Source organism: Chiloscyllium punctatum, chromosome 25 (genome assembly GCF_047496795.1).
Source record: "Chiloscyllium punctatum isolate Juve2018m chromosome 25, sChiPun1.3, whole genome shotgun sequence".
NCBI lineage: Eukaryota > Metazoa > Chordata > Chondrichthyes > Orectolobiformes > Hemiscylliidae > Chiloscyllium > Chiloscyllium punctatum.
The window spans coordinates 39385778-39413677 of record NC_092763.1 but is presented as its reverse complement, the minus strand read 5'-3'; the positions used below and the strand labels follow the sequence as shown (position 1 = coordinate 39413677).

At 41.9% G+C, this 27900-nt stretch overlaps 1 protein-coding gene across 5 annotated transcripts in view; it reads right to left on the bottom strand.

Moving 5' to 3' along the window:
- The window catches only part of ocrl (OCRL inositol polyphosphate-5-phosphatase), a 115303-nt gene extending 88003 nt beyond the window's left edge, over positions 1-27300 (bottom strand). For 2 of the 5 annotated variants that reach the window (XM_072595077.1, XM_072595078.1), the window contains exons 1-2: positions 27157-27300; positions 19698-19778 (exon numbers count right to left, since the gene is read on the bottom strand). In XM_072595077.1, the coding sequence (XP_072451178.1) occupies positions 19698-19778; positions 27157-27197 (122 nt within the window). In that variant the 5' untranslated portion in view covers positions 27198-27300. Of the gene's footprint in view, positions 1-19693; positions 19780-25333; positions 25494-26417; positions 26681-27156 lie in introns of those variants that run through there. The other 3 variants (XM_072595080.1, XM_072595081.1, XM_072595079.1) reach the window with 3 other exon arrangements.
- Positions 27301-27900: the final 600 nt, after the last annotated feature.

The window sequence follows — 27900 nt, the reverse complement described above, 5'->3', positions numbered from 1 at the left end:
GGGTGGGGACATCATAATGGATCAGGAATCACAAGGAGGACTTGTTGCCTTCCCGTCTAGCCCAATTAACAGGGTTGAGAATGGACTTCCTGCCTGAAGGCCAATTGAGGCTTTTAAGTGACTCTGAAAAAAGAACCTCACCCCATCATTGATGTACTTGAGTAGAAGTAGGGGATGGTTCATGTCAAGGGGGAATGCTGGCTGTTAAACTCCAAAAAGCATCAAGACCCCACCAGTAATGTGGGTTTCCTCACATGGGAAGAGCATCTGCACACATTTTAAACTCCTTTCTTGACCCCAGTGATCCTACCTCACCTAATTTTCCTACAGGACTCCACTTAGCTGCCTTTACTGGAGAGCTGCCAACTCTGATTTAGATTGTAGCTCTCAAAGACTAGATCTGCTCAGAAGACATCACAGATCCGATTGCCAACCAGATAGGTGTGTGATTACATTAAAATCAGATCTGGGGGAATCCTGGGATGGTTGTAATAGAGTTGCCACCATCTTTGCAGTCAGTGGATCAGCCCAGTTCTGAAGAGGGAATAAGACCAGTGTATAGGTAGTGTTAAAGGATTAACAATGAAATAGTGGAAAAGTACCAGACAGTTAAACAAGGACAAAGGACAAAAGGAGAATATTATGACTGAAAAGGACTTTGGCATAAGATAAGGGTGTTGGGGAGGGTCAAAGCTCAAGAACACATGCTGTAACCTCGAGATAACAGATGCTACCTGCATACCACTGACATGTATACATGCACAAGTTGAGATTGGTCAAGAACGTGGCTACGCATTTTAAATTGGCAAATGAATAAATATCCGGTGTGATGTGATGTAGTTAGCATACAACAGAATGGGCTCAAGTTGACTAAAATGTACATAAGTACTTTGTTTTGTCAGAAATGTCTTCAGGATTTTCAGTTGAGTCAGTCTCCCCATTGGTATAACCAAAGCTGCTTTAAATACTGACCAGAACTTCATGTAGCTAGTTGGATTAAAATACCTGCAACATGTTCCAAGACCATTAAATTCCATCCTCTGTTTCTCTCTGCAGGGATACTGTCAGACCTGCTGTTTATTTCCAACATTTTATTGGTTATTACTTCTGATCTCCAAAATCCATAGAAGACTGCTTTTGTAGGGATATAAGGGGAAGATGTCCCCCCAACAAAACGCACCTTGGGCTTTCTTTGGTAGAAGTGAGGTATGAAACCACGGCACAGCTTTGCGGAACTAGAGACTTCAATAAAACATGCAAGTAGTGAAACTTCTTGAAAAGTGTGTAAACTTTAGCTTCCACTAGTCAACCATGTATTTGCTATTATACAATTAGTATTTCCCTTAATCTGTGGGCTCAAGCTGAACACAAGAATCTGATTAAGTAATCATTAATTTGTTATCTGAAATAGTGGACAGCTTATCTCGTTGTACTGACATTGTACTTTGCATGTTAAAATACTCAAAGCAAATCCAAAGCAGATCAAGTTTTCACAATTTAAGGGTGGAGCTCAATCTCAACAAGGACAGAGAAAATACTTTAAGGATAATCTGGAGACTCAAAAGCTGCAAAGCGGGCAGAAAGTTACCGCATTTTTAAAAAATGCAGTAGTGAAACAATAAAAACAAAAGGAATGGCAGCACAGATAAGCTTGAAATATCATACCACATTCTCTAGTTAAGTCAACAAGAAGGCTAGAGGTTATTAAGGTGGACAAATCCCCAGGACCGGATGAGATCTATCCCAGGTTGCTGAGGGAGGCAAGAGAGGAAAGAGCTGGGGCCCTGACAGATATCTTTGTAGCATCCTTAAACACAGGTGAGGTGCCGAAGGACTGGAGGGTTGCTCATATTGTTCCCCTCCACAAGAATGGTAGTAGGGATATTCCAGGTAACTACAGACTAGTGAGCCTAACATCAGTGGTGGGAAAATTGCTAGAGAAGGTACTGAGGGATAAAATCTCTTTATATTTGGAAAAGAATGGGCTGATCAGTGATAGGAAACATGGTTTTGTGCGGGGTAGATCGTGCCTTACCAACTTAAGAGTTCTTCGAGGAAGTGACCAAGTTGATAGATGAAGGAAGGACTGCAGATGCCATATAGTAAGGCATTTGATAAGGTTCCCCATGGTAAATTAATAGAGAAAATGAAGTCACATGGTGTGCAGGGTGTTCTAGCTCGGTGGATAAAGAACTGGTTGAGCAACAGGAGACAGAGAGTATTAGTTGACGGGAGTTTCTCGAAATGGAGAAAAGTGGCCAGTGGTGTTCTACATGGATCTGTACTGGGGCCACTGTTGTTTGTCATATACATAAATCATCTAGAAGAGGGCATTGTTGGTTTGATCAGTAAGTTTTCAGATGACATGAAGATTGGTGGAGTAGCAGAAAGCTGGACAGATGCATGAGTAGGTGGGGAGCAGAGGGATACAAATGATTAGGAATTGGGCGACAGGTTTAGACAGTAGATTTGGATCAGCTCAGGCTTGGAGGGCAGAAGGGCCTGTTCCTAGGCTGAAAATTTTCTTTATTCTTCAGGGCAATTCCTGCCCTCTGTGCCAAAGGTATGCAGATCCAGGATTAGCAAACTGAGTCACATGAAGAGGCAAAAATCATGAAACCTGGCATATGTATTCTTGTTACAAAGGTCTGATGACTACAAAGTGAAGTAATTAATTCCACATGGAGCAGTTTGAAATGCTCACAATGAATGAGAAGGAACTCAAGAAACACACTCGTTGATGTAACTTCTGTAAAACATTCATAGGCATCTTTTGACTCTACCCATTACATGTATAATTTGAAATTATTTACCTTCCAGGCCTTCAACAATTTGCTTTAGGTGACCTATTCCATAGTCAACTACCATTAGTGGCCAACTATCATTACCAGCGGTTTCTTTTCAATTTTATGCTTTTCAATAACCATATAGTTTTAAATGAGTATTTACTTCCTATATCCGGTTATCAAAAAACAAATTGGTATCATAGAATCAGTCATATGGTACTTTATACAGTGGACTCCACATTGCTAACTTTACAAACAAAAAGCTTAAATGATGAAATTAATTTCAGTACAATTAAGGAATTCAAATGAACTTTAGTAATGGCCCAGCCATGGACAGGTTTTCTGACCATGGAGTGGTGGTTTTGTAAATGAATATCAATTCAAATGATCTGGAAGTTTTGTTCAATCCTTTGGCATTACTAATAAATGAATATTTTACTTACCCAGAAACAGCACATTGGCTTTCAGTTTAAGATATTATTCAAAAGAAAGCACCTCTAATAAGGCAATTCTCATTAATAAAATGCAGAGCCAATCTAGATTACGCAATCAAGTTTCTCGTTCATGGCTGGAAATAAGAGGTTAAAGTGCTACCACTGACTCTAGTGTGACACCTATTATTTACAGATAATTAGACAATGCTGGAAGCAGTGGAATAGAGGTGCGTGGAGCATTATTGAACAGGCAGAGGCACAAAGGGATACAAAACTAATGTGATACATCACAACAGGCGACAAGCATGCAACTAGATTAGTTATTGCAAGGCTCTCCACAGATTTCACAGAATCCCCACAATGTGGGAGCCCAGTTTCTACATCAACCCTCAAAACCCATCCTCCTACCCTATCCTGTTAATCCTGCATTCTCCATGGCTAATCCATCTAGCCTGCACATCCCTGGACACTACAGCACAATTTAGCATGGCCAACTCACCTAACCTACACATCTTTGGACTGTGGGAGGAAATCAGAGCACCCGCAGTAAACGTGGACACGGAGAGAAAGTGCCAACTCCACACTGACAGTCGCCCAACGCTAGAATCAAACCTGGGTCCCTGTTACTGAGAGAAATGCAGTGTTCACCACTGAGTCATCATGCCAACCTAAAAAATAGTATTCCTCACCACCAAACATAAAACAATTCCTTATAACCTGGCTCCTTTACTTCTTCATAATAAAACCAAAATATCATGGATGCTGGAGATTTGAAAATGAAGGGCTAGAGAAACTCAACAAGTCTGCCAACATCTGTGGAGAGTAAGAAACAGTTACTGTTTGTCCAATATGACTCCTTTCTCTGATGATAGTATCAAACCTGCTGAGTTTCTCCAGTATTATTGAATAGATTCATAAGAAATAAAGCAATCTTAAAACCACACATTTATCTTAAAAGTTGTTAAATGCAGGCCATAGGTTAACCCATAACAAAGTCACAGAGCTGTCTGTCAAATCAATAATGACTCACAGACCCATCTTTGCTACAGGCCTGACTTATGTCTTCCTCAAATTCTTAGGACAATTGAATTCAAAATCAAATCTGCTTCCACAAAGTCAGCTGTCTGTACTTGAAACATACCAAGCCAACCAAATTGAATATCAACACAAAATAAAGTTAAAAATCACACAACACCAGGTTATAGTCCAACAGGTTTAATTGGAAGCACTAGCTTTCAGAGCACTGCTCCTTCATCAGTGATTTTTAACTTTGTACACCCCAGTCCAACACCGGCATCTCCAAATCATAACAAAAACAAATTACAATGTATTTAAAGAAAAATGGCTTTGAAATAACTTTTGTATACCATCCACATTCTTTTCAATCTCTTTAATGTAAGGAGTCAAGACAAAAATGTATGGCCAAAATAGGACATTAAAATTTTTTTTTGACTAATTTCACGCAAGTTACAAAGAGCATTAGACCACTTAGAGTCATAGAGATGTACAGCACGGAAACAGACCCTTCAGTCCAACTCGTCCATGCCAACCAGATATCCTAACCTAATCTAGTCCCACCTGCCAGCACCCGGCCCATTTCCCTCCAAACCCTTCCTATTCATATACCCATCCAAATGCCTCTTAAATGTTGCAATTGTTCCAGCCTCCACCACATCCTCTGGCAGCTCATTCCATATACATACCACCCTCTGCATGAAAAAGTTGCCTCTTGGGTCTCTTTTATATCTTTCCCCTCTGACCCTAAACCTATGCCTTCTAGTTCTGGGCTCCCCCACTCCAGGGAAAAGATTTTGTCTATTTATCCTATCCATGCCCTTCATAAATTTTGTAAACCTCGAAGGTCACCCCTCTGCCTCCGATGCTCCTGGGAAAACAGCCCCAGTCTATTCAACCTCTCCCGATAGCTCAAATCCCCCAACCCTGGCAACATCCTTGTAAATCTTTTCTGAACCCTTTCAATTTTCACAAATCTCTCTGATAGGAAGGAGACCAGAATTGCACGCAATATTTCAACAGTGGCCAACCAATGTCCTGTACAGCCCCAACGTGACCTCCCAACTCCTGTACTCAATACTCTGACCAATAAAGGAAAGCATACCAAACACCTTCTTCACTATCCTATCTACCTGCGACTCCACTTTCAAGGAGCTATGAACCTGCACTCCAAGGTCTCTTTGTTCAGCAACACTCCCTAGGACTTTACCATTAAGTGAATAAGTCCTGCTAAGATTTGCTTTTCCAAAATGCAGCACCTTGCATTTATCTCACGTCAGATCTCAGTTAATGTTGGAATCTGCCACCCATCTAAAATAAGATTCCTTTGACTATATATAACACTGACTTCCTGAACTCTGAAGTCAAAGTTTATGTCTTTATTTATCTGGAAAGGGATGCAAGAAACCAAACTCAAACTCAAAAAAAAGAAAACAAATTTAAACAGCATGGTACGGCTGAAGTTTAATAAGCTGAGGCGGACAGTTAGGAATTCATGCTGCACCCCTGCACATTCAATGTGCACCCCTCTTTTCATACTGCACAAATATATTTGAATAATTAAGAATTTTAACAACTGTTCACCATTTTCAATCTGACCACATAACGAAAAGCCTGCAACTAATTTTTGCGAGGTACATTGCATCCAAAAAAAATTAATATTTCAAGGGATCAATTGTGTACAGTATCAGTAACTTTCAACTAAGTCTGCCCTTTGACAGAGTGACAAATTGGTTAAGTTGGAATAAATCTAAAGAGAATTCTTTCAACTGGTAATGTCTAATAATGAACAATTAAGCAGAAATAGATGTGTACACATTTTCAATATGAACATTAAAAAGGACAAAAATGACAGAACTAAGAAATTCCTCAATTTTTGTCCTTTGCTAAACTTGTAATACAGAACTCAAAAGTAAAATCTGTGACTAGAAAAAAAACCACTAACCTTACCTAGGACATTAGTTGATTACTGTTGGGAATGTTTGCAGCAGGTCTCCCTCAAAAGGCAGACTTAAAAATTTTGAGTCTGGAGCCCGAAATGCAAATTTCATCTGGGAATACACTGAAGTGTGCTATAACAAGAGAATTGTTTTGTCCCCGCCTACTCTGGAACTATAGTGTGCCAAGCACAGCAGGAAACGCATATCAAATGACATTAGATTATGGGACCTTAAAGTTCAAGGTCCCGTGGAGAAAGAAACATACAAAAGAGAGAGGAAAAGACGGGAGGGACAGGGGGGGTGGGGGTGGGACGGGGTGGGGGGGGGGACAGAGGGGGGGAGAGAGAGGGAGAGAGAGAGAGACAGACAGAGACAGAGAGAGAAAAAAAGAAACGATTTGTCATTTACCCGGTGCTGCTACCGAACTACAATATTCAAGCATAAATGAGAAGCATTGTAGAGTTTACAAAAAAAAGTTTACAAAATATCAGCCATTAAAAATTGTTAGAAAATTATTATTGTCAACGTAAAATAGAATAAGTAACAATTGAATGAATAATGTTACTTGGGATGAATTTTATTTTTTCATACTGAAGGAGGTCATTTTGTGCTCTGGATACTGAGGACTTTAGAGCTTATATTGACCTAAGATATTGCTAGCTGAAAATGTGTTGCTGGAAAAGCGCTGCAGGTCAGCAGCATCCAAGGAGCAGGAGAATTAACGTTTCGGGCATGAGCCCTTCTTCAGGAATGAGGAAGGTGGTGAGGAACAATTTAAAGAAGCAATTAGTTTGAATTTGAAGCATGATGTAATAGAAAGTACTAGCGCAACTATGTGGTAGGAAATTCAACTCAGGGTCAAATATTTAAAAATGCTTGCGGAGAGTCCAGTTTAGATTCAGACAATTGCTGCCGAGAGGATTCGAGTTGGGAGTGTGCAGCAGAAGTTGCGATGGGCTAAAAAAAACCAATCACTTTTTTATTGCCAACATTTAATTGGAGGAAATTTCTCCTTGTCCAGTCATGGATATTGTTGAAAATGTGTTGCTGGAAAAGCACAGCAGGTCAGGCAGCATCCAAGGAACAGGAGAATCGACGTTTCAGGCATAAGCCCTTCTTCAGGAATGAGGAAAGTGTGTCCAGCAGGTTAAGATAAAAGATAGGGAGGAGGGACTTGGGGGAGGGGCGTTGGGAATGCGATAAGTGGAGGGAGGTCAAGGTGAGGGTGATAGGCCGGAGTGGGGTGGGGGTGGAGAGGTCAGGAAGAAGATTGCAGGTTAGGAAGGCGGTGCTGAGTTCGAGGGATTTGACTGAAACAAGGTGGGGGGAGGGGAAATGAGGAAACTGGAGAAATCTGAGTTCATCCCTTGTGGTTGGAGGATTCCCAGGCAGAAGATGAGGCGCTCTTCCTCCAATCGTCGTGTTGCCATGGTCTGACGATGGAGGAGTCCAAGGACCTGCATGTCCTTGGTGGAGTGGGAGGGGGAGTTGAAGTGTTGAGCCAAGGGGTGGTTGGGTTGGTTGGTCCGGGTGTCCCAGAGGTGTTCTCTGAAACGTTCCGCAAGTAGGCGGCCTGTCTCCCCAATATAGAGGAGGCCATATCGGGTGCAGCGGATGCAATAAATGATGTGTGGAGGTGCAGGTGAATTTGTGGTGGATATGGAAGGATCCCTTGGGGTCTTGGAGGGAAGTAAGGGGGGAGGTGTGGGCGCACGTTTTGCATTTCTTGCGGTTGCAGGGGTAGGTGCCGGGAGTGGAGGTTGGGTTGGTGGGGTGTGTGGACCTGATGAGGGAGTCACGGAGGGAGTGGTCTTTTCGGAAGGCTGATATGGGGAGGGGAGGGGAGGGAAATATGTCCCTGGGATCCGTTTGGAGGTGGCAGAAATGACGACAGATGATATGATGTATATGGAGGTTGGTGGGGTGGTACGTGAGGACCAGTGGGGTTCTGTCCTGGTGGCGATTAGAGGAGCGGGGCTCAAGGGCAGAGGAGCGGCAAATGGAGGAGATGTGGTGGAGGGCATCGATCAATCACGTCTGGGGGGAAATTACGGTCTTTGAAGGAGGCCATCTGGGTTGTATGGTATTGGAACTGGTCCTCCTGGGAGCAGATGCGGCGGAGACGAAGGAATTGGGAATATGGGATGGCGTTTTTACAGGGGGCAGGGTGGGAGGAGGTATAGTCTAGGTAGCTGTGGGAGTCGGTCACTTTATAGCAAATGTCCGTGTTGATTCGGTCGCCTGAGATAGAAATGGAAAGGTCTAGGAAGGGGAGGGAGGAGTCTGAGAAGGTCCAGGTAAATTTGAGGTCGGGGTGGAAGGTGTTGGTAAAGTGGATGAACTGTTCAACCTCCTCATGGGAGCACAAGGCAGCGCTGATACAGTCATCGATGTAGCAGAGGAAAAGGTGGGGGGTGGTGCCAGTGCTACATTTAAAATCATTCTCTTCAGGATTTTTTTTGTGGGAAAGGTTAGAAAATTCCTTTAATATCTAAACTTAAGACAGAAGAAAGGCTTTATACAAGGAAGAACAAGGCTATTTGCAACAAAATATCAAAAAATCTGCTGTAATACATCAAAATAACTTCTAAAACGCAAATAAATCAGTTTCAGGGAAGGAACGCAAATAATTTATCTTGAGAAACAAGATACTCTTTTCAATCTCAGTCATAAATGGAGGGATGTGGACCGGGTGCTGGCAGCTGGGAGTAGATTGGGTTGGGATATCTGGTCGGTATGGGCAGGTTGGCCCAAAGGGTCTGTTTCCATGCTGTACATCTCCATGTCTCTAAAATGACTGCAGAAATCTGAACATGCACAGAGATCTAGGTATGCTAGTACGGGAATCCCAAAACATTAGTACGCAGTTACAGCACAAAAAGTGGCTAATGAGTTGCTATCCTTTGTATTGTACATAGAAAATAGGATCAGGAATCGCCAATTCAGACCATCGATTCCACTCTGCCATTCAACAATGCCATGGCTGATTCTCAAACTTACCATCATAGTCCTGCACCCTCCTCATTATCAGTGAGGCATTTAACTTCTGGATATCCATTTCTTTCGGGCGACACAGTGGCTCAGTGGTTAGCACTGCTGCTTTACAGAGCCAGGGATCCAGGTTTGATTCCGGCCTTGGGTAAGTGTGTGGAGTTTGCACATTCTCCCTGTGACTGCGTGGGTTACCTCCACATGCTCCAGTTTCCTCCCACATTCCAAAAGATGTGCAAGTCAGGAGAACTGGCCATGCTAAACTGCCCACAGTGTTAGGTGCATTAGTCAGGGGTAAATGTAGGGAAATGAGTCTGGGTGGGTTACTCTTTGGAGGGCCAGTGTGGACTTGTTGGGCCAAAGGGCCTGTTTCCACGCTGTAGGGAATCTAATCTAAAATAGTCAGTGATTTTGCTTCCAAAGTTTATTGGAAGAAAACCCCATGGGTTCACCATCCCAAGTAAAGAAGTGCCTTATCTCAATCCAATCCTGAGACCACGATCCCTTGTTCTAGATCCCCTAGCCAGAGAGAAACATCTTCCGTCCATCCAGTCTGACCAGCCTGTCAGAATTTTGAGAGATTCTCTCATGCTTCTAAACTTCAATAAATACAGGACTAGCCTACCCACTTTCTCATTGTACAACCAACCCATAATTGGAGGAATTAATTTTGTGAACATTCATTAGCAAATATATTGTTAACAAGGCAAAGCGACCAAAACTGCAAGTAATTGCTTCAGGTGTGATCTGACCAAAGCACTGTACAAATTCTGAAGGCCAACATACCGTGGTTGCTGTCCCTGCATGCTTGCTTCTGACAACTGATGCACAGGGACACCAAAATTCCTTTGTAGATCAACATTTTCCAATTTCCCACTATCTAAATAATATTTTGCCATTCTGGTTTTTTCCTCCAATGTAGAGAATGCACATTTGTCCATTTCGTTATTGCATCTACAATTTTTTTGCCCACTCATTTGACTTGTCTAAAATTATCCTGAAGTTGTTATGTCCTCCTCACTATTGTCATTGCTACTTAGGTTTGGTGTTGTCAGCAAACTTTGAAATATTACTCAATTCCACCATCCAACTCATTGATAGGTATTCTGAATAGCTGGGCACAAATGCTGATCCCTGCAGTACTCCAATTGTCAACACTTTCAACTTCAAAAGATAGTAGGAGAAAGTGAGAACTGCAGATGCTGGAGATCAGAGCTTAAAAATGTGTTGTTGGAAAAGCGCAGCAGATCAGGCAGCATCAAAGGAGAAGGAGAATCGACGTTTTGGCTTAAGTCCTTCTTCAGGAATCATTCCTGCAGAAGGGCTAAGGCCCGAAACGTCGATTCTCCTTCTTTGATGCTGCCTGATCTGCTGCGCTTTTCCAGCAACACATTTTTAAGCTCCATCTTCAAAGATAACAGTAAGAATAATGGGTTTCATGTCTGCTAACAAATTCTTAATCCATTTGTTTATTACCACCAATCTCATAAGCTTTGATTTTACACAATAACGTCTAATGTGGGACTTTATCACAAGTCAAAATACACCACATCCACTGGTATTTCTTCGTCCATTCTACTAGTTATTTCCTCAAAAAAACTCCAACTGGTTTGTCAAATAATTTCCTTTTTTACCTAATCCATGCTGTGTGCAATGCCATTGGCAGTTTCAATGTGTGCTGATGTCACATTCTTTATTAAACATTCCATGACTGTACTTCTGAACCAGGAGGCCTGGGTTCAAGTTCCACTTGCTGCAGAGGTGTGTAATAATATCTGAATAGTTTGATTAGAAAATATCTAGACTCCCAGCTAGGAGTGGAGTACATCTCTAGGCTCTGTTAGCTAACCAGACTGTAATTCCTGGTTTTCTTCCTCCTCATTTGAAACAATGAGGATACGTTTATTACCCCCCCAATCTGCCAGAACTGTTTAAGAAGCTACAGAACTTTGCAAGATGACAACCAACACATCCTCTATTACTCAGATTAATGTCCAGCTCCTCACCATCCTTCCTGTACTTTCCAATAGTCACATACAAGCTTTGATCTCCTTGTAACTGTGTCTCCACACTGGACACAAGATCAGATCTCTATTTGTGCCATGACTTCATTGTTGTTCTGAATGCAGCACATATTGAAATAAAACACCATTAACTGTGTGTTTTTGACACTTTTTCCACTTTCACCTGATTGCGTTTATATAACATTTAGAGAAATAAATGGAGGTTGAAGAGAGGAAGGTGGAAGTGAAAACACAAACAGATCAACCATGATCTTATTGAATGATAGAAAAGGCTTGAAGGATTAAAAGATGTGTTTCTACTCCTATTTCATATATAATTGTATGTAGTTAAGGAATAAGATAATAGAGATGCAGTGGCAGATATTTCAGAATACACAGAACAATTACATTTCAAAGAGAAAGAAAAAGTTTAAGCAGCAGACCCAATATCCATTGATAATTAAATTGCAAATAATTGTGAAAACACAGACTGCAGGTCAAAAGATTGGACAGAACATAAACAACAAAAAACAGAATTGAGAAAAATAAAAATGTGGAAAAACTACACTCCTATTATGCTAGAAACACAGAAAATCTTGTCACCTGTTCATATTAAAATCCAAAAGTTTTGAAAATGACTGCCTGTCCTATATTACTTCCCAGAAACTCATTCTAAGGAAAAAATAAGAAAATGGCAGACAAACTGAACATGCTTTTGTGAAAGAGAAAGGGAACCAGTGGACGTACTATGCTTAGATTTCCAGAAGGCATTTGATAAAGGTGCCACAACAAACATTACTGTGTAAAATAAAAGCTCATGCTACAGAAAGTAACCTGTTGGTATGAATGGATATTATCTTGCTAACAGGAAACAGATTAAGCAAAAATAGATAACAAAAAAAGCAGAATTTGCTGGAGAAGCTCAATAGGTCTGACAATCATCTGTGAAGAGAAAACAGCATTAATAGAGTCCAGAGACTCGAAGTTCTGAACATTGTTCGTAATGTGTGGTGTATTTCAATTTGTCGCAGCTTAGCTGGAACTTTAAGTAAATAATATGCTAATTTATGTAGACTATACAGTTTACCTAAACTGTTCTCCACCTCAACAAATGCACAATGTGGTACTTCGTAACTCAATAAGTCAACAAACACTCAACCAATTCCAAATCTCACACAGCTTTTTGATCTTTTTTGCAACACTTAAAGCAGATATTTTTGATGTACGTTGCAGTGTGTCAAGAAAATCAAGTAACTACACGAAAGTCAGCTGAACGTGCTATAACCTTATAGCTAGCATATAGAAAATGAGTGAATAGGCAGATTTCTAAGACAAGGTAAAAACAATGACTGCAGATGCTGAAAACCAAATACTGGATTAGTGGTGCTGGAAGAGCACAACACTTCAGGCAACATCCAACGAGCAGCGAAATCGACATTTCGGGCAAAAGCCCTTCATCAGGAATAAAGGCAGTGAGCCTCAAGCGTGGAGAGATAAGCTAGAGGAGGGTGGGGGTGGGGAGAGAGTAGCATACAGTACAATGGGTGAGTGGGGGAGGAGATGAAGGTCAAGGAGGAGAGGGTGGAGTGGATAGGTGGAAAAGAAGATAGGCAGGTCGGACAAGTCAAGGAGACAGTGCTGAGCTGGAAGTTTGAAACTAGGATGAAGTGGGGGAAGGGGAAATGAGGAAGCTGTTGAAGTCCACATTGATACCCTGAGGTTGAAGTGTTCCGAGGCGGAAGATGAGGCGTTCTTCCTCCAGGCGTCTGGTGGTGAGGGAGCGGCGGTGAAGGAGGCTCAGGACCTCCATGTCCTCGGCAGAGTGGGAGGGGGAGTTGAAATGTTGGGCCACGGGGTGGTTTGGTTGATTGGTGCGGGTGTCTCGGAGATGTTCCCTAAAGCGCTCTGCTAGGAGGCGCCCAGTCTCCCCAATGTAGAGGAGACCACATCGGGAGCAACGGATACAATAAATGATATTAGTGGATGTGCAGGTGAAACTTTGATGGATGTGGAAGGCTCCTTTAGGGCCTTGCATAGAGGTGAGGGAGGAGGTGTGGGCACAGGTTTTACAGTTCCTGCGGTGGCAGGGGAAAGTGCCAGAATGGGAGGGTGGGTTGTAGGGGTGTGTGGACCTGACCAGGTAGTCACGGAGGGAACGGTCTTTGCGGAAGGCGGAAAGGGGTGGGGAGGGAAATATATCCCTGGTGGTGGGATCTTTTTGGAGGTGGAGGAAATGTCGGCAGATGATTTGGTTTATGCGAAGGTTTGTAGGGTGGAAGGTGAGCACCAGGGGCGTTCTGACCTTGTTACGGTTGGAGGGGTGGGGTCTGAGGGCGGAGGTGCGGGATGTGGACGAGATGCGTTGGAAGGCATCTTTAACCACGTGGGAAGGGAAATTGCGGTCTCTAAAGAAGGAGGCCATCTGGTGTGTTCTATGGTGGAACTGGTCCTCCTGAGAGCAGATACGACAAAGGTGGAGAAATTGGGAATACGGGATGGCATTTTTGCAAGAGATAGGGTGGGAAGAGGTGTAATCCAGGTAGCTATGGGAGTCGGTGGGTTTGTAAAAAATGTCAGTGTCAAGTCGGTCGTCACTAATGGAGATGGAGAGGTCCAGGAAGGGGAGCGAGGTGTCAGAGATGGTCCAGGTAAATTTAAGGTCAGGGTGGAATGTGTTGGTGAAGTTGATGAATTGCTCAACCTCCTCGCGGGAGCACGAGGTGGCGCCAATGCAGTCATCAATGTAGCGGAGGAAGAGGTGGGGAGTGGTGCCGGTGTAATTACGGAAGATCAACTGTTCTACATAGCCAACAAAGAGACAGGCATAGCTGGGGCCCATACGTGTGCCCATGGCTACGCCTTTGGTCTGGAGGAAGTGGGAGGATTCAAAGGAGAAATTGTTTAGGGTGAGGACCAGTTCGGCCAAACGAATGAGAGTGTCAGTGGAAGGGTACTGTTGGGGACGTCTGGAGAGGTAAAAACGGAGGGCTTGGAGGCCCTGGTCATGGCGGATGGAGGTGTAGAGGGATTGGATATCCACGGTGAAGATGAGGCGTTGGGGGCCGGGGAAACGGAAGTCTTGGAGGAGGTGGAGGGTGTGGATGGTGTCTCGAACGTATGTGGGGAGTTCCTGGACTAGGGGGGTAGGACAGTGTCAAGGTAGGTAGAGATGAGTTCAGTGGGGCAGGAGCATGCTGAGACAATGGGTCGGCCAGGGTGGTCAGGCTTGTGGATCTTGGGAAGGAGGTAGAACCGGGCAGTGTGGGGTTCCCGGACTATGAGGTTGGAAGCTGTGGGTGGGAGATCTCCTGAGGTGATGAGGTTCTGTATGGTCTGGGAGATGATGGTTTGGTGATGGGAGGTGGGGTCACGGTCGAGGGAGCAGTAGGAAGAGGTGTCCTTGAGTTGGCGTTTGGCTTCAGCGGTGTAGAGGTCAGTGCGCCAGACTACCACTGTGCCCCCTTTATCGGCTGGCTTAATGGTGAGGTTGGGATTAGAGCAGAGGGATTGGAGGGCTGCGCATTGTGAGGGTGAGAGATTGGAGTGGGGGAAGGGGGTCGACAGGTTGAGGCGGTTAACGTCCCGGCGGTAGTTTGGAAATGAAGAGGTTGAGGGCAGGTAATAGGCCAGCGCGGGGATTTCTAAGACAACCCAGCGACTGTGGTCAACATGACTGAATCTAGCCTCTTTTTCTAGACTATACAGAAAGCAACTCACTGACATCTGCTCAAGTGCATTTAAGGATGGGCAATAATACTGGCCTAGCCAACAATATTCTCATCACAAAGGGAAGTAGGAAAACATTATATTCAATGGTGAACATTCTCACTTCAAACCTCAAGGCAGATGAGAATGGTTGGACTGAGGAAAGTCCCTGCGGGAATTCCTTCAGTGATGTCTTGGTGTGCAAATAATTGTCCTCCATAAACCATTGCCATCCTTCTTTGAGTCAAGTATGATGGCAACTAAGGAATAGTTTTCTTAATGAACTAAATTTTACACGTGCCCTTTGATGGCACAGTCAGTCACATGCTGTCTTGATGTCAAGGGCAGTTACTTCCACAAATCAGCTCTTTAATCTATATTTGTTTAAAGGCTGTAAGAACAAACTAAGCACTGATTATCAGATTAATGAGCAAATACTTGGTACTGTTACCAATTGAAATGGACTGACGGTGTGCAAATTGACTGGATTTTATTTGCCTTGCCTTAAAAAGACAGGGAATACCTGGAAAAAACCTTCCACTTCTTTGGTTGGTGCTTTGGTAATTGTACTGGAATAGCTTGGTTACAGGTGCAGCTGGCTCTGTAGCACAGGTGTTCAGCACTGTAGCCAGACTATTGTCAAGACCCCATTTGCCTTTCATGTATCCAGCTGTTTCTGATATTGCATGGAGAGAATCAAAATACTTTGACTACTAGATTCTGAGGTTGTGGGAGCTCAGGAGGAGGCAGTAACACATAACCTCCACATTTTTAGTAGAAACTAGTTGCAAATGTTTCAATCTTTTGCACTCGCTTCCTTATAGGTGGTATCAAGTATTTTTTTATTTAGTTACATTGCTGCTTTCCATTAGTTGTTTAACTGCTCACCACCATTCATGACAGAATATGGCAGAACATTTATATACTTTTATATATTTAAATCAGTAATGCTATTCAGCTACTCTTGGTGATAAGCTTGAAGTCCTTATCCAGAATTCATTCTGAGCCCTTGTTATATGTTGCTTCAAAGGTATTAAATACAGAGAAGTATTAATTCACCAGCAAAGGAAGCATACCAGGTTGTAATGAGGAGGCAGCTTCTTTACCTATGTTTGACCTGACGCCATGAAACCAATTGGTTTCTGGAGTCACTACTTGCAAGTTAAATACCAGGACCACTACATGACTGACTATAAATATGAGTGCGTTACCACCTTCAGGCCAGGCCATCTGGTGAGGGCAGTGGAACAGATATGATAGTATCAGGCTTTTTCTCCAATTCCAATTTTCGTACAAGTCTCTCGAAGTTCTTGGAATTATAAAGGAACAAATGACCTGGAAATGGTTTTTTAATACAAGTAGTTCTTCTATAATGTGACGGTTGTGTTCTTTGCAACCCCGCATCATAGAAAAATTGCGCTTTAAATACGGTATTTTAAGTATTGACAATGTAACCGCATTACAGCAAATATACATTTTAAAAATTTGCACTTTAGAAGCAGTGTCGCCAACTTGTCAATCGCATCATAGCGAATGTGCGTTAATGAAACGCGTGATATACTAGGACAACCTGTATTCCAAACCTAGGTGGTTGCTGAATGGGACATCTGGTTTTCCTACCTAACAAAGATGACAGAGTTCCTTTCTTAACGAACATTAGTGAACAGATAGATTTCTAAGATAACCCAGCAACCATGGTGAACATTACTGAATCTAATCTCCTATTTTAAATTTTACTTAATTGACTGAATCCCCCAGCTACTGTGACAGGATCACATATTTGGATCATTAGTTGAGGCTGCTAAGCTTCTAGTTCAGAGACATGGTATGCCAATCATACTCATATTCAGGATGGGAAACACTAATTCAGAAGTACAGAAATGATGTTTCAGTTGTGTTTAGTCTTCAGGAGAACCCACCTGGTTTATATGTTCAGTTTTTGGCATAATAACTTCTAATGTAGATAGAAATCAGAGTAAAGAATTTAAAGAACAGGTTTCATAAACATGTTTTGTATTTCTTGGGGTTTAGATGATAGAAATGTTGAGGTGTTTAAAATGATGATTTGACTCAATATGGTTGGGATAAGCTATTCCCTCTGGTAGGAGGAACTGGGATAGAGAGCACAATGGAAGTTTGAACTTGCTCTTTCAAAAAAACTATGAATGTAGGGCAATTGAGATTTAAGATTATTAACAGACTTTTGTTGGGCAAGGGAATCAAGGGACAGAGAACAAAAGCACGCTAAACAGCATGGGTACAAATAAGATACGATTTAACTGAATGGCAGAGCAGGCCCAAAGTTCCAAATAGCCTACTGTTCCTATGTTCTCCTGACCACTGTGTTCACATTAGAACTTATCAACTAACTTAAAATATTAACTGTACACAATTCATATCTAAAATGAAGAGATCACTTCATCAACTTTCTCAATACTATGTAACATTCAAGTTGGGTAAAGTGATGGGATGTGAACCCATTGATCTGGGGCTCTGGATGACTAGCCCAGTGACATTATCACTACACCACCGCTTCCTCTTCGCAGTGGGTGAGAAGTGTAGTCAGCAGGATTTGAACCTTTGTTGTGAGACCCCATGGATTTCTAACCTAAAGCCCGATCACTCAAATACAATCACATGCCTTTAAAAGATGAAAGTCAGGAATGGGCTTCCCAACCCCATGTATGCATCCTTTCGTGTCTCATTTGTTGTGTTTTTTTTGGCCAATGTCTAAGATTCTTCAGATGCAAAATCTTTATATTCCAGAACTCTTTTTGGATCTCATCACCGTATCTCTCTCCTCTTCTTCCAAATTCTTCAAAATGTAATTCAAGTTTACTTCGGTCACCTCCCTTAACTTCTCTACCACTGTCTCAACATTTCCAAGAACTCCTTTATCCAAGGTTTGGAACATATTGTTTCATGAAGGTTTCTATATAAATTACTGTTAATGGAATTCAATAAATGAAACATATTTTCACTATTATATAGCAAGCAATCTTGTCTTCTTCCTTATCCGCATTTCAGCACATATCACAAGAGTCTGATGCAGTCAGCAGGAAGAGTGGCATTCTCAGTCCACAGAATAATTGTAATCTAAATACTCTGACAATATTAACAAAAATCATTCCAATAGTTTGCAATCTAAAAATGATGCACATAATATTGCAACTGACTACAATTGCCTTTTCATCATTTAAAAGATAAACAGTAACAATTTCATTACAGCCAGTAAAAAGACAGTATGCAATGTGCAATGTGCAATGCTAGTCATGCAAGTTGGTAGATTTCGTGGAATGGATTGTTTTACTATCAAGAAAGGATGTAGTCAGGACCAGTTTAACACAAGATTACATTTAATTCCTTCTTGGATTTGAGTGCCACTTTCAGATCTGACCCTTAGTTCTCGCCCATGGTTACAAAAGAGGTGGTGATTTGTCATCTTAGACTGGTATTTGACTTATACAACTGAGCGGCTAGACCACTGTGGACTTGAGATTTAAACACTACCTATTCTGGGGTGGAACTAGAATTACATACAGGTTAGATGGGCAGGGACAGATTTTTGCTTCTGGATAAAAATAACATTAATAGAGTTGAACATTGCACAAAATCAAAGGGGAAATATACCCTGGAACCACAAAGCTCATTTAGAGTTTTTAAAAAAGCACTGGTCTAAATGTATAAATGGAAATAGATTTCAAACTATGATCCTCAAAATAACAAATCTCACAACTAACAACTCTGGCTGATCATCTTTCTCTTTACCAAACCTATAACAAACATTAGAGAATTAAGTTGCAATAATCCAAAAACTATTATGCTCTATTATGGCGAGATAAAAGAAAGACTGGCAGTAGAGGATTTTACTATTTCTAACAGTCAGAAGTGGCTCTCATGTATTTTGCCTAATATTTGCATCATTTTGCATTTTAAAAAAAAAGCAGAAGCTGCCTTCAGTTTCCAATTACAACATAATTGGCAGAGACTCAGTCTGGAGGAAAACAAAAACCTGCCAAAATGCATTCTGAATGTGGCAATAGGTTGGGGAGGGGTGCTGGGGTGGGGGCTAGGTGATAGAAGAGTTATAGACTGTGCAGGGGAACAATAAGCTTGCAGACAGCATATAGCAGGGTTCAGTATCCGGAATAAAGTTGTTTAGAGGCAGCAACACAAAACAACATGGAATTTCTAGAGATACACATCTCAGAAAACATGAATTTGATAACATAACACAAATTAGAGCAGGAGAAGGTCATAATTGTCTCTGTCTGATCTATCATTCAATAATTTCCATTTATATTTTTAAACCAATGCTATATTTATTTAAGCTCATGATGTGCACTACTGCACCCTATACCCATGTAACTCAATTCCCTTGCTGTCTAACAATTCAGCAATTTATCCATTGATCAAACATGCCTGGTACTCTGGGGGTAGACAATTCCATAACTTCAACATCTTTTCTTTAAGTTGGTGTGCATTGACTGCAAAGCAAGGACATTCACTTGCACAGTACCTTACAAACATCTTGGCAATGTCAAAACAAGTAGACTCTGATTTATCTGAAAAGGAGCATGGAATTGGTGTTCACTTATACAGAGTCTCTTGCTGTCAGATGTTTCTTACACATAGGACTGTTTGGTGGTAAAGAGATTCAAATCCAGGCTTCTAATCAATAGATCACACAAGCATATCAAAAAGACTCATATATGTGCATTTAGACAGTCATATCTAAACAAGAGGTAAACTTCTGACATATTCTATCGAATAGCAGATCAACTTGAATAAATCACAACAAATACAAAGCATGTACATACTTACTCATATTCACCTTTGTTTTCAATGAGATATAAAACTCTGGGTACTTTCAGCCCATCTTTCAGCTCAGAACCATTGACAGCTTTTCAAATTATTAAGGAACCATATATCTCAGTTCAACGAGGACATAAGTAAACATGTAATCAAAGTAGTAATTATCATCATTCTTTAGGAATATCTACATTCAAATTTCACCTTTCAGCAAATACAGATGTACAAAAATTAGATTTGAAGTTGGATGCATAGTATCAAATGCATCATGCATTATTCCACTGAATAACTGAGAAAAGTCACTCAATTTTATCGATCTTAATTAATTAGTCTTTTATTATCTTGACTAAAACATTTTCACCACCTCAACCTGAATTAAAACCCAGGATTTTACCTATTTTTTTCCAGAAAACTATCACTGGTTGCGCCAACTGGATATGTGTAAGCTAGATGCAAACAGTTTACAGAACATTTGCAAAATGCATTATTACCTATCTTGATGTTGAAATAACTTGATGTTTCCCTTCATTCTGTAATGATTGCAAAGCTCAAAACTATGTCTCAGAAAAGATGCACAATTAAGTATTAACAAGTCCTTCACTGTACTGAAGAACACAATATTAAACTTACAAACCGTAATGCCGTGAATTTTGTTTTCAATGAAAAGATTATTAACCAAAGATACCATTTGCTTTTAATACAAATTCAAGATTTTTAAAGCAATCTGATTACAATTCATACTGAATAAAATGTACGCATTTCTATTTGTCAATTTAGTTTCTCAAAATACATATTTAAATATTTTTCACCAAGCTTTCTTCAGTTTGTGCCAGTTGCTTCCTCCCACTGGTAAATATAATAATGACAGCACAACAATTCCCTAACTATCAGCTGAGAATGTTACAGGTGGCAAGGGATGCGAAGTATCATTTAGTTAGGTTGTCCACAAGCATAATGATGAATATGGAATATCATAAAATTGCCTGTAAAATTCCAAAATCTAAATTTTACAAAATTACAATATTGCAACAAACAAATGAAAGGCATGTCATATCTTTCTTCACTGAATATTTTGAAGGGAATAAAAGTTCAACCAATGAGATATTTTTGTACTTTTAAATCTGTTCCTCTCTCTCAATTGCACGAACAGTAATTGAATAAATGATCAACTACTCAATTTTTGGTGAAACTAGTGTGGGGATGAATAATGCTCAGATCAACATCAGCAATTTCTTCTGAATTATGCCAAGAGATTGTTTTTTGCTCAACTGAGGCAAAACGAGCTTCAGTTTAATTTTGCACCAGAAAGACAAAAACTTAAGAATACAGTAATCATTGAGTATTATACAATATTGCCAACTTAAGAGTATGCACTCTGCCCAGCATTGAGGTTTCAACGTGGGTCATTCTCACTTAAGATGGGAAAGCATAATCACTGAACCACATCTGCACAGGCCAGTAAACAGGGTCACAATTTACATCATTGCACAATGGCCTTTTATAGTACATTTGTCGGATACAGACATCACTGACTAGGCTCACATTTATTGCTTATCCCTTATTGCCCTTGATGTGGTACTGAGCTGCCTTCTTGGACCACTCAAAGAAACATCTACAGTGCTGATCAGAAAGGAGTTCCCTGATTTTAACTCAGTATATTATAGAACATGATGTATGTGTTCAAACGTACCAAATAGTTCCAGAGATGTAGAGGAATGGATAGCAAAGATGATTCTTGATTGGAGCGAGGGTGACAGGATAGTTATGGGGGACTTCAACTTCGCAAATATTGACGGGGAAAACTATAGTTCAAGTACTTTAAGTGAATCAGTTTTTGTCCACTGTGTGCAGGAGGATTTTCTGACACAGTATGTAGACAGGTCAACAAGGGGCAAGGCCACATTAAATTTGGTACTGGGTAATGAACCCAGCCAGGTGTTAGATTTGGAGGTAGGTGAGCACTTTAGTGATAGTGATCATAATTCCGTTATGGTTACTTTCATGATAGAAAGGGATAGGTATACACTGGAGGGCAAGAGCTACAACTGGGGGAAAGATAATTACAACGTGATTAGACAAGGTTTAGGATGCATAGAATGGGGAAGGAAACTGCAGAGCATGGGTGCAATTGAAATTTGGAATTTATGCAAGGAACAGCTACTGTGCATCCTTGATAAATATGGACTTGTCAGACAGGGTAGAAGTTGTTGAGTGCAGTAGCTGTGGTTTACTAAGGAAGTTGAATCGCTCTGCAAGAGAAAGGTGGCGGCTTACGTTAGGATGAGATGTGAAGGCTCAGTTGGGGCGATTGAGAGTTACAAGGTAACCAGAAAAGACCTAAAGAGAGAGCTAAGACAAGCCAGGAAGGGACATTCCCCAGATAGGATCAAGGAAAACCCTAAAGATTTCTATAGATATAGTGGGGATAAAAGAATGACCAAAGTAAGATTAGGACCAATCAAGGACATTAGTGGAAAGTTGTGTGTGGAATCAGAGGAGATAGGGGAAGCACTAAATGAATATTTTGCGTCAGTATTCACACTGGAAAAAGACAATGCTGTTGAGGAGAATACGGAGAAAAAGGTTAGTAGACTAGGTGGACTTGAGGTTCACAAGGAGGAGGTGTTAGAAATTATGAGAAGTGTGAAAATAGATAAATCCCTTGGGTTGGATGGGATTTATCCTAGGATTTTCTGGGAAGCAAGGGAGGAGATTGCTGAGCATTTGGCTTTGATCTTTATGTTGTCATTGTCTACAGGAATAGTACCAGAAGACTGGAGGATAACAAATGTTGTTCCCTTGTTCAAGAAGGGGAGTAGAGACAACCCTGGTAATTATAGACCAGTCAGCCTTACTTTAGTTGTGGGTAAAGTGTTGGAAAAGATTATAAGATATAGGATTTATAATTATCTTGATAGGGACAAGGTGATTAGGGATAGTCAACATGGTTTTGTGAAGGGTGGGTCGTGTCTCTCAAACTTTATTGAGTTCTTTGAGAAGGTGACCAATCAGGTGATGAGGGTAAAGCAGTTGGCGTGGTGTATATAGATTTCAGTAAGGCGTTTGACAAGGCTCCCCATGGGAGGCTACTGCACAAAATACATAGGCATGGGATTGAGGGCTATTTAGTAGTTTGGATCAGAAATTGGTTAACTGAAAAGACAACAGAGGGTGGTGGTTGATGGGAAATGTTCATCCTGGAGTTCAGTTACTAGTGGTGTACTGCAAAGATCTGTTTTGGGTCCACTGCTATTTGTCATTTTTATAAACGACCTTGATGAGGGCATAGAAGGATGGGTTAGTAAACTTGTGGATGACTCTAAGGTCAGTAGAGTTGTGGATAGTTACGAAGAATGTTGTACGATACAGAGGGACATAGATAAGCTGCAGAGCTGGGCTGAGAGGTGGCAAATAGAATTTAATGCAGAAAAGTGTGAGGTGATTCACTTTGGAAGGAGTAACAGGAATGCAAAGTACTGGGCGAATGGCAAGATTCTTGGTAGTGTAGATGATAGACAGATCTCAGTGTCCACGTACATAGATCACTCAAGCTGTCACCAGGTTGATAAGGCTCGAGAGTGTGGTGCTGGAAAAGCACAGTCGGTCAGGCAGCATCGGTGAAGCAGGAGAATTGATATTTTCGGCATAAGCCTTTCATCACAAATGAGGCTTGTGGGTCGGAGCTGAGAGATAAATGGGAGGGTGAGGGGGTTGGGGTGTGGGGGAGGTAGCTGGAAAGTGATAGGTATGGAGGTGAGGGAGAGGGTGATAGGTCAGAGGGGGCAGTGATGGATGGGTCCGGAGGGCGGTGCCAAGTTGGAGGCTCGGGACTGGGATAATGTATGGCGGGGGGGAAGCTGTTGAAACCCACATTTATCCCGTGTGGTTGCAGGGTCCCAAGGCGGAATATGAGGCGTTCCTCCAGGCGTCGGGTGGTAATGGTTTGACGGTGAAGGAGGCCCAGGATCTGCATGCCCATGATGGAGTGGGAGGGGGAAGGGGCGTTGAAGTGTTCAGCCACAGGGTGGTGTGGTTGGTGGGTGTGGGTGTCCCAGAGATGTTCTCTGAAACGATCCGCAAGAAGGCGTCCTGTCTCCCCGATGTAGAGGAGACCACACCTGGTGTAACGGATGCAGTAGATGACATTGGGAGAGGTGCAAGGATCCCTTGGGGCCTTGGAGGGAGCTGAGGGGAGTGGTCTGGGCACAGGTTTTGTACTTTCTGCAGTGGCAGGGAAAGGTGCCACGAGTGAGGTGTGGGTCGGTGGGGTGTGTGGACCTGACGAGGGAGTCATGGAGGGAATGATCTTTTCAGAATGCTGAAAGGGGTGGAGAGGGAAATAAATCTCTGGTGGTGATATATTGGGACCCTGCCCCAACTAACAAGCCTCATTCCTGATGAAGGGCTTATGCCAGAAATGTCGATTCTCCTGCTCCTCAGATGCTGCCTGACCGGCTGTGCTTTTCCAGCACCACACTCTCGACTCTGATCTCCAGTATCTGCAGTCCTCACTTTCTCCAGGTTGATAAGGCTGATAAGAAGGCATACGGTGTGCTAGCTTTTATTAGTAGAGGGATCAAGTTTCAGAACCATGAGGTCATGCTGCAGCTGTACAAAACGCTTGTGTGGCTGCACTTGAGTATTGCATTCAGTTCTGGTCACTGCATTATAAGAAGGATGTGGAAGCATTGGAAAGGGTTCAGACTAGAAGGTTGCCTGGTATGGAGGGAAGGTCTTGCAAGGAAAGATTGAGGAACTTGAAGCTGTTTTCATTACATGAGAGAAGGTTGAGAGGTGACTTAATTGAGAAATATAAGATAATCAGAAAGTTAGATTAGGTGAACAGCGAGAGCCTTTTTCCTTGAATGGTGATGGCTAGCACGAGGGGACATGGAGGGGTGATAGATATAGGACAGATGTCAGAGGTGGTTTCTTTACTCAGAGCAGTAGGGGCGTGGAACGCACTGCCTGCAACTGTAGTAGACTCACTGACATTAAGGGCATTTAAATGGTTGTTGGATAGGAATATGGATGAGAATGGAATAGTGTAGTTTAGATGGGCTTGAGATTGTTGCGCTGCCTTGTGAAACCATCGAGGGCCAAAGGGCCTGTATTTCGCTGTAAAGTTCTATGTTTATGTACATTACAAAGAAGATACCTCAACTCTAACACCCACTCTACTTGCAAAATATTAACGCTACTGTTAGAAGCAGAAGATTTACCAAGTATTAAGTGCAGTGAATTTTAATCAAAAATGGTTTGACTTATGTAGAAATATGAATAAACATTACGGAAATTACAAAAAAATTGAATAGATGCCTGACAGTGATTACAACATGTTATGAAGGACATATGGAATTGTATAGAAAAATAAAACTGTTACAAACGAGATCTGGGAAAAAGAATTGGAGACCATCTGAGTAAACCAAGGCTCAAAAGACCACATAGATGTTCCTAACCCTCTTTCTCCACATCTACTATCCTAAATTTCTTGTTCCTTTGCACTTTCCACAGGTGACACATTCTAGATATTCATCAAATCATACATTACACACCTAAATATAAACTGTTCTAAATTCTCTTCCAAAGTGAAAACTGAACCAAACAGTCAAATTTATGACTTCAAAATCATTAACAATCCACCTTACCTGGCCATGTATCCTTTAGCAATCTGAATAACTCAGGAACATATTCCAAAAATTCTTTCCTTCAATTTCCTTGCTCTATTGTTGCAGTTTACACTTCTGATCCAAGAGATCAGTTTCGATAGCCTTTACTATACTTCCACCATGTCAAAATAGAGAACACCTGAAAAATTTCAGAATCAATGATGTACAAACAGAAGGTTTATTGATGTGGTTTTCTAACTCAATCATGTTGCATAAAGATGACTTATGCCTGATGAGAAACTGAACCACTGGGGTCTTTTTAAAAAAACTACTCAACTTAGTTAGCCCAGTTGGCTGAACAACTGATTTGCAAAACAGAACACTAAAAACATGGGTTCAATTCTTGCACCAACTGAGGTTACTATGAAGGGCTTTCCATAATTCCTTGCCTTACCTGAGATATGGAAAACCATAAACAAAGTTCTTTCTTTCAAATGGCCTGCTTTGAATATGGTAAATATAGCAATCATAATATTGGAATAACGATGTTGGAAACTTTAGTCTTGAATACTCTGAACTTATGCAAACAAATGCATAAATTCATAGTCCAATTTGGTATTTGCATCAGAACATTATCACCACCTATTTTTGTAATAAGCGATCAAACGCACAATGGGAGATTATGTTACGCTATAAAGGAGGTCTGTGCATGCTTAGTTAGATGATCTAACCTGAGTAGTAATTAAAAGTATAACTGACTTCAACACCCTGAAACTGACGAACATTTTAAACAATTCTACTTAAGGGAGGTGAATGCCTTGTGGTATTATTGCCAGGGCATTAATCTAGAGACACAAGTAATGTTCTGGGGACCTGGAATTCAATAAAAACCTGGAATTAAGAGTCTAATGATGACCACAAAACCATTGCTGATTGCTGGAAAAACCTATGTGCTTCATTAATGTCCACAAGGGAAGGAAACTATGTTTACATAGTCTGGCCTACATGTGCCTCCAGAGCCACAGCTACAGGAGGGAATTTTAATTGCCCTCTGGGCAATTATTGCTGCAGTAACGTTCACAACACGTAAAACAACTGAGAAGGGAAACAACAGGAATCCTACTCTCGTTTGGTATGTTACGATTCCAACCAAATACGCTGGCACCAGTTGGAGGTGGGATGAGGTTCAGTTGCGATGCGCCTCAATGTACAATGATCCATCACCATTCAGCTTGATCCTCTTAGGGGCTTGCCATCGGAATCGTCCAAAACTTTGCGGGGGGCTAACACCATACATCGATTCTTAACTGATCTATGCATATTGTCAATATTACATCAATACAAAACTGGAGAACTTTGAATTAGCCAATTCTGTTTAATATACAAGTTTACAAACGACAACGAAGTATCTTTATCCCAAACTAATGATCTCACGCATCAGTACTGCGGGGCAAAAGCCATATAAAGGGCGGATTGCAGAGCACCAACTCAGCAACAAAACAAACCTTTCCCGCAAACTCTGCGAGTAAAGCTTTTCTAGCAACTAACAAAACGTTCAGGATAAATTCTCCAAAACAAATTAAAGAAAAACACACCAAAGCTTCACTGATCAACAACCACAGGGCTAACATATCACGGGGTAGGGTGCAGCGATGGAAGGAGTGTATTGGACCGGAGTGTGGCCGCTCCTGGGAGGATTCTGGCCGGGCCCAGGACTGCCCCAGCTCTTTGATCCGGCCCGAGCCCGGGCCCGGGCCGCAGCTTGTTTCTGTCATGTTTCTCGGTTGCCAGGATCCCGGCCCTGTGTTACAACCCGCCCCTAAATCTCCATCCCCACACCCGCCCCATCTCGAAAGGATATTATCACGGGCTTGCCCCGTCCTCTCGGTGCCGGTTTCTCCATAAAGCCTCCCGAAGCGGAGCTCACCGAGCCGCCGCGCACTCCCGACGAGAGCTCGGTTGCCTTCACCTCAGCGACATCGCTTCAGTCAGCCAACGCCAACGAGTTCGATCCTCCCACTGGGCAGGCCAAGAGCGGCGCCACCTTCCGTCCTCGAGCGTGCGGCGCTGCCTTCCTTCACGTGCTGATGCACTCCTGGAGTACACCAGAGCTTGCACACCTCAGTCTAATTGTGGCATATTTTACTAACTCTCAAAATAAGCGACAAAGTGTATTTAAGAACGCTGCAAAATATAATGCTTTTCTAATTCTCATAGCATTTTTTTCTAATGAGGGCATCTCGAACATTGATGTGAAGGTGCCGGTGTTGGATTGGGGTGGAGAACATTAAAAATCACACGACACAAGGTTATTGTCCAACAGGTTTATTTTCAGAGCCGTGTTCTTCATCAGGTAGCTGTATTGTAGGACCATAATAGAACATAGAACATAGAACAATACAGCACAGAACAGGCCCTTCGGCCCACGATGTTGTGGCGAACTTCTATCCTAGATTAAGCACCCATCCATGTACCTATCTAAATGCCGCTTAAAGGTCGCCAATGAATCTGACTCTACCACTCCCACGGGCAGCGTATTCCATGCCCCCACCACTCTCTGGGTGAAGAACCCACCCCTGACATCTCCCCTATACCTTCCACCCTTC